The sequence below is a fragment of the Macaca mulatta genome, chromosome 6 (assembly GCF_049350105.2).
Source record: "Macaca mulatta isolate MMU2019108-1 chromosome 6, T2T-MMU8v2.0, whole genome shotgun sequence".
Taxonomy (NCBI): Eukaryota; Metazoa; Chordata; class Mammalia; order Primates; family Cercopithecidae; genus Macaca; species Macaca mulatta.
In genome coordinates, this window is record NC_133411.1 from 155,084,520 (window position 1) to 155,096,738 (window position 12,219).

Consider the following 12,219-nt stretch of genomic DNA (forward strand, 5'->3'; position numbering starts at 1 on the left):
TTTACTACTCTATGTAAGGGATTTATATACTGGGGCCAGCAAACTAAACCCTGCTGGCATCTGCTTTGTACACCTGTGAGGTTACAATGGCCTTTACATTTTTGTTTGTATTAAATTAAATTAATTAATTAATTTATTTATTTGAGACAGGGTCTTGCTCTTTTGCCCAGGCTGGAGGGCAGTAATATGATCTCAGCTCACTGCCACCTCCACCTCTCCAGTTCAATCAATTCTCCTGCCTCAGACTCCCAAGTAGCTGGGATTACAGGCGTGTGCCACCACGGCCGGCTAATTTTTTGTTTGTTTGTTTTTGAGACAGAGTCTCGCTGTGTCGTTGAGGCTGAAGTGCAGTGGCCCGATCTTGGCTCCTGGGTTCAAGTGATTCTCCTGCCTCAGCCTTCTGAGTAGCTGTGACTACAGGCATGTGCCACCACGCCCGGCTAATTTTTGTATTTTTAGTAGAGACGGGTTTCACCATGTTGGCCAGGTTGGTCTCGATCTCCTTACCTCATGATCCGCCTGCCTCGACTTCCCAAAGTGCAGGGATTACAGGCGTGAGCCACCGCGCCCAGCCATAATCTTTTTTTTTTTTTTTTTTTTTGAGACAGAGTCTCCCTCTGTCACCAGAGCTGGAGTGCAGTGGCTCGATCTTGGCTCACTCCAACCCCTGCCGCCCGGGTTCAAGTGGTTCTCCTGCCTCAGCCTCCCGAGTAGCTGGGATTGATTACAGGCGCCCGCCACCATACCCAGCTAATTTTTTGTATTTTTAGTAGAGGCGGGATTTCACTATGTTGGCGTGATCTGCCTGCCTTGGCCTCCCAAAGCGCTGGAATTACAGGCGTGAGCCACTGCGCCCGGCCCACAACCGTTCCACACCTGGTTAATTTTTGTATCTTCACTAGAGACGGGGTTTCACCATATTGGCCAAGCTCGTCTCGAACTCCTGACCTCAGGTGATCCACTCGCCTTGGCCTCCCAAAATGTTGGGATTACAGGCATGAGTCACTGCGCGCCGGCCTCCCCCCTGCTTTTTTTTTTTTTTTTTTTTTTTAGATGGAGTTTCGCTCTTGTCGCGATCTTGGCTCACTGCAACCTCCGCCTCCCAGGTTCAAGCGATTCTCCTGCCTCCGTCTCCCGAGTAGCTGGGATTACAGACGTGCGCCACCATGTCTGGCTAATTTTGTATTTTTAGTAGAGACCGGTTTCACCATGTTGGTCAGGTTGGTCTCGAACTCCTGACTCTAGGTGATCCACCCGCCTTGGCCTCCCAGAATGCTGGGCTTACAGGCGTGAGGTACCGCCGCCCGGCCCGGCCTACATTTTTAAATGGTGAAAAAAATGGTATGTGAAAATTATATAAATTTAAAATTTTATATAATTTTAATAAATTTTTGTAATACAGCCACAATCATTCTATTTACATACTGTCCATGTATAATTTTATGCCAAGACATTGTATGTTGGGTAGTTGCCATAGATACCTCAAGGCTCACAAAACCAAAAATATTTAGTGTCTGATCCTTTGCAGAAGTGTGCCTCTACCTGTTCTGTATATATATGGTATGTTTGTTTATTTGAGGTTGATCCATTTCTTTTATATGAGGTGTGTGCTCATTAGGTATTTTTCAAAATGTTATTACAATGCATAACCCCATAAAACTGTTCATCTTCTTAAGAGGAGAAGCTCCGTTTTGCTCACCACTGGACTCCCAGTGCCTTACTCAGTGCTGGCAATTGCAGGGACTCAGTATATGTTATTGGGTAAGCATTTTAACATCAGTGCTAAAACAGTGATTTCAAAACTCCAGAAGGAATTTCTCACCTACTAGAAAGTTAAGTTGACTATATCGGTAGTGTCTAATTTTTCTTTAAAATTATTTTTTTAATCCTTCTTTGCTGATTAAAATTCTCCCTACCCGTCCCCCAACCACTGAATTTTAGATATGCAATGAAAAGATAATTAGAACCAAACTATTGGAGTCGTTTTTCTTTCTAAATAAAGCAACATTTATTAATAATACTAGCAAAATTGAAATGGCCTCAGCCTTTTACATCCGTGCGCCACGTTTTAAAAATGACGATTACTGGATTCCAAGGTATGGTTGTCAGAAACATTCTGCGTAATTAAAGCAGAGCAGCAAAAAATACAAACGTGAGTGCCGATCAACATGAGTGTGTAAAGAAAAAAAGTAAAATTTTGCATTCTGTGCAATGTGTCGAACGTGAACGTATTGCACGTTGTGTTGCAGATTTACTACAGCTGAGTCATTTCGGGACACGAGTGTGTGTTTCCAGGAAAAACGAGAGGAAGGAACCAGGCTGAGGGGCTCGCCGGGTTCCCCCAGGCACTCCCAGCAGCAGACACCAGTATTCCGCGGCGGGCGGCGGCGTGGTCAAAAAAAGGAGCCGCTGCCCCTTTAAGAGGCAAAGCACCTTTTCCAAGATACCATCTTGCACCAGGAGTTCACGTAAGCTCTCCACCTACCTTGCTATATCTCTCCTCCCTGACTGGGTACGGCCTGCCGGCGGGGCGAGCGAGCCTTTTCATTGGTCTTGCCCTCAGGGCCCTCTCTCTCTTATTGGTTCTCAGGCCTGCCACTCGGCACTGTCTCCCGCCCACCTCAACCTTCGGGCTAGGTTGAGTGAGGGCTCTTGGGTTAGTTCCTGTTAGGCCCCGGCCGGGGGAGTAGGTTGAAGCCTCCTAAGATGCCCGGTGGGCTGGGGCACCGGGAGCTGTGAAGGGAACGTGAGGAGGCGGCGTAGTGGAGACCCACGGCAGGCCTGAAGAAGAGCGGCGGCCGAGCCCGCCTTCCCTGCACCATGCTCATAGAGGATGTGGATGCCCTCAAGTCCTGGCTGGCCAAGTTACTGGAGCCGATGTGAGTGAGCCGGGCTGGGCCGGGGCCGGCGAACGTGGGCGTTGGGGGCCCGCGGGGGCGTGGGGGAGGGGAGGCGGCGTGGGGGGCGGCGCTGAGGGGCCGCGGCCGGGAGGTCCCGGCGACGCCTTCCCTGTAGTACTATCACCATTGTGGTGGGGCTGAGGGTGGAAGAGGAGCGCTGGGGACGGAGAGGCACCGTGGATGTGGGACTGGGGGGGCAGGCAAGGACAGCGAGGGCTTTTCAAACGCAAATATCGGGGTGTTGGAAGGGGTAGCAGGGGCAGTAAGGGAATTTAAAACATTGCTGTTTGAGAACTGAGAGAGGGGTAGCAGGGCTCTTGAGGAATTTTTGAAATGTGAATATTGGGATGTCGAAGGGAATAGCAGAATATCATCAAGGGTTTGATAAACATTATTATTCTGGGACTGAAAGGTCTACAAGCAAAATATCGAGGGCATTTTCGAAATATGAGGGCAGAAGCGGATAGCAGGGACATTGAAACTATATAGCTATTATTGGTGAGTTCTAAGGGATCAAGAATATTGGAGGATTTGAAAAATACTATGGAGTAGATGGAAAGGATGTGTGGCATTTGAAGGGTTTTAGAAATTATTGGGGACGTGATAAGTGTGGTAGCAAAGATATTAAGGGATTTTAAAGTATTATTGAGGACTCGATAGTGCTAGGGGAACTGATGACTTTTAGATACATGAAGGTTGGAAAAAATAGGTTTTTGTAAGTTTAGTTGAGGGTTGAAAGGGCTACACTGGTATGCAGCATTTATTGGTGGGGGAGTGTACCTAACAGCATATAGGGATTTTTAGATACAGGTGTTGGAGGAATAAAAGGAGCGGTAGAAAGAATAAGAAATTTGTAAATATTCTTGTGCGATTGAGAGGATAGTTTTGTAAATGTTTTTGTAAGATTGAGAGGACACCTGAAGATAATTGGGGTGTAGGATGAGGGACTCAAAAGAATGAGACCGGTCTTTTAAAAATATTTTGGGTAGTGTTAGTAGAAATGTTCTTGGGAGGCTTGAAAGAGGTAATAGAGGTATCAACATTTTGTTTGTTTTATAACCTTTTTTTCCCAAACAATGCCTCACTCTGTCTCCTAGGCTGGAGTTCAGTGGCTCGATCTCGGCTCACTGCAACCTCCACCTCCCGGGTTCAAGCGATTCTTCTGCCTCAGCCTCCCGAGTAGCTGGGACTACAGGCGCGCGCCAGCACGCCCAGCTAATTTTTTGTGTTTTTAGTAGCGACATGTTGGCCAGGGTGGTCTCGAACTCCTGACCTCAGGTGATCCGCTCGCCTTGGCCTTCCAAAGTGCTGGGATTACAGGCGTGAGCCACTGGACCTGGCCATGTTTGATAACCATTTTAAAGGCTAGGGTTGTGGAGTGTTTATTTGGGGGAATGGGGTATGGCTAGTTACTGGAAAGGAAAGGATAATGTTCTGCCTCCTCCTTGCTTCTGCTTATTCTGTTATTGAAGGTTAGGGCTTTCTGCTTGAAAGAAAGGGATAGAAGAAGAGATGTGCAGGCTTGGATTCATTAGGTCAGACTGCATTAGTGGAAAATTGAGTGTTTTTCAGAGGTGAAGATAGGGAGTAGTTTGGGAGGTGTGGAGGCATGATAAAGGAGCTTTTGGGGGACAGTGTCAAGCTACTTCCCTGTTAATTTTTCAGTGAAAATGACTTCTGAACACACTCGAAGGTTTTTTAGAAGAATATAGGTCTCTTGAATAGGGGTTTTTTCACCCCTACAATGAAGTTTTGGGCACAAAGATGGAAATGGTTTGTGGTGAAGGTGGGAAATAAAATGGATGTAGTGAAATTGACCGTATATGGGAAAAGATTGAAAAAAGAAAAATATCTTTATGTTTAAAGTGTTCTTCATGTGGCCGGGCACGGTGGCTCACGCCTCTATTCCCAATACTTTGGGAAGCCCAGGTGGGCGGATCATGAGGTCAGGAGTTCGAGACCAGCCTGGCCAATATGGTGAAACTCCGTCTCTACAGAAAATGTAAAAATTAGCCGGGCGTGGTGGGGCGTGTCTGTAGTCCCAGCTACTGGGGAGGCTGAGGCAGAAGAATCACTTGAATCCCAGGAGGCGTAGGTTTCAGTGATCCGAGATGAGATGGTGCCACTGCACTCCAGCCTGGGCGACAGAGCCAGACTCCATCTCAAAATAATAAAAATAAGAAAAGTATTATTCATGTTAAGATTAAAAAAGAAAAAATACATCTCTTTATTTTGTATTCCTGCTGCTCTGATGCCTTTAAAAAAAAAACCTACTTTCCATACAAGTTTAATTTTGTTAGTAGATATCCTTTTAAGAAGTATTAAACATACATTTTATGTCTTGGATAGAAGGTAACAACTTTTAGCCTTGTAGTTACTTGCTTTTTGTTTTCTTTTCTTTTTTTTTTTTTTTTTTTTTTAAAGCTCCCTAAGATGTTTTACTCTGAGTAGTGCTTTTTGGTTTTTTTTTCCCCACTTAATGTTGAAAGTTAGTCTGGGTGGGAGCTTCATCTTGCTTAGGCTTTCTTTTTTTTCTAAAGCTACTTAGACTCATAAGTATGATCATTCTGTAATTTTCATGAGTAAAAATTATCTTTCAAAATGATTACTTGAGTTTAGTTTCTCTTTTTGAGTTATATATTCAACTTAAAGTTCACATGCTTATTTTTTTTTTTTAATTTTTGTTATTTAGGGTAAAAAAAAGGCTAAAATATTTATTTATTTGTTTGTTTGTTTGTTTATTTGAGATGGCGTTTCGCTTTTGTTGCCCAGGCTGGAGTTTGGTGGTGCAATCTCAGGTCACTGCAACCTCTGCCTCCTGGGTTCAAGCGATTCTCCTACCCCAGCCTCACTAGTAGCTGGGCTTACAGGCACTTGCCACCATGCCCGGGTAATTTTTTGTATTTTTAGTAGAGATGGGGGTTTTACCGTGTTGGCCAGGTTGGTCTCCAGTTCTTGACCTCAGGTGATCCACCCGCCTCAGCCTCCCAGAATGCTGGGATTACAGGCATGAGCCGCTGCACCTGGCCTAAAATACTTACTTTTAACTTGCCTAAGTAATGGTTTTGAATGGAGATATTAATAATAATAAAGTAAATGCAGATACCATGTATATTTTTATCCTTAGTATGTCATCATGGGAGATTTTTTGTTTGTTTAGATATCCTAAAATGTAATAAATGATATGCTAAAGTGGGCTGTGTTTGTAAATTTACTTTTTTGCGTATTCCAGATTCAAGAAAATTTTCATGGCAGATTGGCATGTTGCTACAACATTGCATTTCAGAGCAGTTGCTAGGCTTTGAGATAGTATAGTTGCACTGGCTAGGTTGGAATCAAAACTATAGCTGTGCACATGATTTTTTTTTTTTTCCTTTTGCTTTTGTTTTTGAGATGGAGTCTCACACTGTCGCCCAGGCTGGAGTGCGGTGGCGCTCACTGCAACCTCCGCCTGCCGGGTTCAAGTGATTCTCCTGCTTCAGCCTCCTGAGTAGCTGGGATTACAGGTGCCCGCCACCGTGCCTGGCTAATTTTTTGTGTTTTTTAGTAGAGAGGGGGTTTCACTATGTTGGCCAGGCTGGTTTTGAACTCCTGACCTTGTGATCCGTCTGCCTCGGCCTCCCAAAGCGCTGGGATTACAGGCATGAGCCACTGCGCCCGGCCTGTGTGCACATGATTTTCTATCACATTTTCTTATTTAACTTAGTTTACAGTAAATTAAATTTATAAAAGCTTCCAATTCCTGGGGGATTTTTAAAATGTTACAGCTTGTCCCTAGTGAAACATATGCATATAACAGGAGGTATTTCTTTTTTTTTTTTTTTTTTTCAAGACAGAGTCTCGGTTGCCGAGGCTGGAGTGCAGTGGCACGATCTTGGCTCACTGCAGCCTCCGTCTCCGGGGTTCAAGCGATTCTCCTGCCTCAACCTCCCAAGTATCTGGGATTACAGGCATGCACCACCTTGCCTGGCTAATTTTTGTATTTTTGGTAGAGATGGGGTTTCACCGTGTTGGTCAGGCTGGTCTTGAACTCCTGACCTCAGGTGACCCGGCTCCCAAAGTGCTGGGATTACAGGCGTGAGCTGCGGCACCCGGCCTAACAGGAGGTATTTCTAAACCAATCTAGTTTACAGTTGATTATTCCCTATGGACTAGTTAGTAATGTCATGGGCTAGTAGAGCTTATAACTGTCATCTTCCATTCCCTTTGTAGGTAGCAAACACGTCTATTACTTTTATTAGAGGAAAGACAGGAGGGAGACAGGAAGAAACGACACCTTAACTGGCTGGAATAAACTAGTACCACCATTTTTGTTGGCAGTGCAGTAAAAGGGAGGGAAACCAATATCTCAGTCAAGAAGTTTCTCTCTTTCCCTACAGCTGTATGAGTAAACTAGACTCAGTTCTTGTTTGGGGCCTTCATCTTTCCTCACTTTCAAAATATCCTAGATATCCTAGTCATAGAGACTGTGTAGGGATCATGCACAATTTAGAGATGTCATGGTTTCTTTCTGTCAGAAATAACTGCTCATTGTAAGTATGTGAACGGTTCTACTAAATTCAGGAGATAAGTGCATCACTAAATAAATTTCTGCAAGTTTAAAAAAAGATCAGGCAAGCATTTTTCAGTAACCTGTATTTCTATCAAAACATGTTGTATTTAATGGGGAATGTTTTATTTATATTATATAAAATGTATAAATATGTATTATTCACTGCTGCTTGTTTGGCTTAGTGTAAAACTTTCTCTTGGTGTATGTTTTAAAAAGCATGGTGGAATTTGTAAACTCTTTGGACAATTTGCATCTGTCTATCTTACTTTAATAGACGTTGTATGAATCAGGGCATTTAATTTCTAGTTCCATATCTGTTTCTGATTCACTCTGTGACAGGAGAAATTGTCTACCTTTTTCTGTTAAACAGAATTAAATTTTATTTGCCTTTTACCTACTTCACCAAGTCTGTTATGAGTATTAAAAATGTAGACTAAGTGGTTTGTGTACCTTTGAATCATTCTATAAATATAAACAACATTTTATGGTTTTTGGAGTATGAAAATACGTGAAACTGTCTACAAAAGTATTTTGCTTATTACTGTTAAACACCACTGCCACTTAAATAATAATAATCAGTCTATTACAAGGCAGATCTAGAGTCTCATTGCAGGTGCTGTAGGTAGCAACAGGAACTGCTAGTCAAAGTCATAGACTTGATGTGCGGTTTTTGTGAGTTCTGGCCATATCAGTGTCTTTTAAAGTGCACTGGGAGACTGAATATGTTGTCAGCTTGGAGTGTGATAGAAAAGGCAGCAATAAGGTTAATAGAATAAGTTTATTTCATTGGTTCATATTTATGGGTTCAGTGATCATGATGCGTATACTTTGGTTGAACTCTAGAGTTTACATGTTGCTTTATGTTGGCGGTCCTTTTCAAATTGAACTCTGGATGGTAATCTCTGCAGTTGCCCAAATGGGAGGAAAAATAATCATCTAGCAATTGTTAGACCTGACCACCTGGTAAATAAACTACGGGTTAAATAAGTATTTTGAGGTATATTCTTAAGTTTGGGAAGAATTGGTAATTTTCTAAGTGTACTTAGTGGCTTCAGAGAGTTAGTGTGCCTCTAAAGTGCTGTAGGACTTAAGGATACCATTCATGATTTCATAGAAAAGAACTTTGGCCAGAAGACTTCTTGGCAAGTTTTAGTCCACTAACTTAAGAATGTATTTATTCTTATGTCCTTTGGTCTGCCTTTTAAAGATGTCTGACTTCATCCTTCCTGGCCCGATAACTATAGGCTAGAAGCCAGAAGTTGCTTTTATAGCCCTATGTTTCTTGCCACTGTCTTCTCTTATCCTCTCACAATGTTGCTACTTACTTCCTTATTAATATCTTTTTATACAATTTGTTATTTTGTACTGTAATTATTTGTTTGCATGTCTACCTCTTGGCCATGGGAGTGCAGGGCAAGGTCTGTTTTGTTCAGAGTAATTCCATTACCAAGCAATATGCTTGGCACTTAGTAAACATTCAGTATATGTTTAAATGAATGAACATTCTCATATGTATATATAGGTAATTGACAATTAGAAAAGAAAGAAGTTTTTAGTAGTCTAATTTTGCGCATATATTTAGCTGGTGGTTACTATACCAGGAGCTATCGTCCAAATACCCAAATGGTATTTGCAACTGATGAATGTATGTATATGTTTTCCTCCCAAATAAACCTAGGGTTATTTCTTCCACATCATGTTCATTCATGAAAGCCCCTAATTACTTAAAAGGAAGATGAAAGTACTATGGTCTGAATGTTGTTGTCCCCCCAAAATTCATGTTGGACATCTCAAAAAAAAAAAAAAATGTAAGGAGCCTGCTTGTTACCATGAGAGGACATAGAAGGTACCATCTATGAGGAATGGGCCCTCACTAGACTCCAAGTTTGCTGATGCTTTAATCTTGAACTTCCCAGCCTGCAGAATTGTGAGCAACACATTTCTGTTTATAAATTACCTAGTTGGCTGGGAACTGTGGGCTCATGCCTGTCATCCCAGCACTTTGGGAGGCTGAGGTGGGTGGATCACTTGAGTCCAGGAATTCGAGACCAGCCTGGACAACGGGGCAAAACTCTGCCTTTACAAAAAAGTAAAAAAAATAGCCTTAGTCGGGCATGGTGGTGCACGCTTGTAGTCCCACCTACTTGGGAGGCTAAGGTGGGAGGATCACTTGAGCCTGGGACGTTGAGGCTGCAGTGAGTCATGATCATGCCACTGTACTCCATCCTGGGTAACAGAATGAGACCCTGTCTCAAAAAATAAATAAATACTAAATTGCCTAGTCTAAGGTATTCTGTTATAGTAGCCCAAACAGACTAAGACAGAAAGTTTTCATTTGAAAGTACCAATACATGTATATCTTTAATAGGTATTAACAAATGTGAAAGTCAACTCCATTTTTACTTACTTTGTCCAGTATGGTCTTGTCTTTTTTTTTTTTTTTCTTTTGAGAGGAGTTTTGCTCTTGTTGCCCAGACTGGAGTGCAATAGCACGATCTCGGCTCACTGCAACCTCCGCCACCTGGGTTCAAGCGATTCTCCTGCCTCAGCCTCCTGAGTAGCTGGGATTACAGGCATGCGCCACCACGCCTGGCTAATTTTGTATTTTTAGTAGAGACGGGGTTTCTCCATATTGGTCAGGCTAGTCGCGAACTCCTGACCTCAGGTGATCCGCCCCTGGGATTACAGGTGTGAGCCCCCGGGCCTGGCCCAGTATGGTCTTATCAAAGGAATAATCTGAACACAGATCTCAGAGTCAGACTGTTTTAAAAAATTTACTTTCATTCTTTTAAAATAAAAATAAAAGTATTATTGCATTATGACAATATAGAAAATAGAGAAAACAAAATTATTAGTATTTATTTTCAGTTTCTCTTCTGTGTATAAATTTTTTTTTTTTTTTTTTTTTTGAGACGGAGTCTGGCTCTGTCACCCAGGCTGGAGTGGAGTGGCGCGATCTCGGCTCACTGCAAGCTCCGCCTCCCGGGTTTACGCCATTCTCCTGCCTCAGCCTCCCGAGTAGCTGGGACTACAGGCGCCCGCCACCTCGCCCGGCTAGTTTTTTGTATTTTTTAGTAGAGATGGGGTTTCACCGTGTTAGCCAGGATGGTCTCGATCTCCTGATCTCGTGATCCGCCCGTCTCGGCCTCCCAAAGTGCTGGGATTACAGGCTTGACTGTGTATAAATTTTTATATAGCTACAGTCAAACTCATTGTAAAATTCTGATTTCTTTGACATTACATTAGAAGCATTTTTCACATGTATATGTTGCTTTTATAACCGTCACTTTGGTTTTTTTGTTTTTTGTTATTCCCCCCACCCCTGAGGTGGAGTCTTGCTCTGTCGCCCAGGCTGGAGTGCAGTAGTGTGATCTCGACTCACTACAACCTCTGCCTCCCGGTTTCAAGTGATTCTCCTGCCTCAGCCTCCCAAGTAACTGGGATTACAGGCATGTGCTGCCACGCCTGGCTAATTTTTGCATTCTTAGTAGAGACGGGCTTTCACCATGTTGGCCAGGCTGGTCTCGAACTCTTGACCTCATGATCTGCCTGCCTCGGCCTCCCAAAGTGCTGGGATTACAGGCGTTAGCCACCCCGCCCGGCCCTTGTTTTTTATCAAGACAGGGTTTTGCTCTGTCACCCAGGCTGGAGTGCAGTGACGTGGTCATAGCTCACTGTAGCCTCAACCTTCCAGGATCCAGTGGCATGGTCATAGCTCACTGTAGCCTCAGCCTTCCAGGATTGTACAGTCCTCCCGCTTCAGCCTCGTAAGTAGCTGGGACTATAGGCGCGTGCCGCCACATCAGGCTAATTTTTTAATTTTGTTTATTTATTTATTTATTTATTTATTTATTTATTTTTTTTGAGACGGAGTCTCGCTCTGTCGCCCAGGCTGGAGTGCAGTGGCCAGATCTCAGCTCACTGCAAGCTCCGCCTCCCGGGTTCACGCCATTCTCCTGCCTCAGCCTCCCGAGTAGTTGGGACTACAGGCGCCCGCCACCGCGCCCGGCTAGTTTTCTGTATTTTTTAGTAGAGACGGGGTTTCACCGTGTTAGCCAGGATGGTCTCGATCTCCTGACCTCGTGATCCGCCCGTCTCGGCCTCCCAAAGTGCTGGGATTACAGGCTTGAGCCACCGTGCCCGGCCAATTTTGTTTTTTTAGAGATGGGGGTCTCACTATGTTGCCCAGACTGGTCTTGAACTCCTGAGCTGAAGCTATCCTCCCACCTCAGCCTCCTGAAGTGCTGGGATTACAGGCATGAGCCACTGTGCCTGGCCATAACCATAATTTTTAAAAAAAACATTTGTTTATTATATTGTATTTTATATTACATATATATTTTTTGAGATGGAGTCTTGCTTTGTTGCTCAGTCTGGAGTGCAGTGGCATGATCTCAGTTCACTGCAACCTCTGTCTCCTGGATGGATTCAAGCGATACTCCTGCCTCAGCCTCCTGTGTAGCTGGGATTACAAGCGCCTACCACCATGCGCAGCTAATAACCATCACTTTGGATGTCTAATATTTCACAAACATCCAACAATAAGAGAATGGTTACCTTGGCACTATTTTTTTTGTTAAAAAGTAATGCTGTTTTTATGTAATAAATACATTTTATGTGTGTGTAGCTTTAGGTGCCAGTAGTATTTTCTATATTTGCCTTTATTTCCTTAGTCTGGTCTCTCATAAGTGTAACTACTGGTCAGAGAATATGGATTTTTTTTTTTTTTTTTTTTTGAGACGGAGTTTCGCTTTTGTTGCCGAGGCT

The 12,219-nt window shown here is 43.4% G+C and overlaps 1 protein-coding gene across 3 annotated transcripts in view; it reads left to right on the top strand.

The window, feature by feature from the left end:
• Positions 1-2,645: 2,645 nt before the first annotated feature.
• RBM27 (RNA binding motif protein 27) overlaps positions 2,646-12,219 on the top strand; it is an 87,804-nt gene continuing 78,230 nt past the window's right edge. For 2 of the 3 annotated variants that reach the window (XM_015141102.3, XM_078004123.1), the window contains exon 1: positions 2,660-2,879. In XM_015141102.3, the coding sequence (XP_014996588.1) occupies positions 2,821-2,879 (59 nt within the window). In that variant the 5' untranslated portion in view covers positions 2,660-2,820. 3 annotated transcript variants of the gene reach the window in all.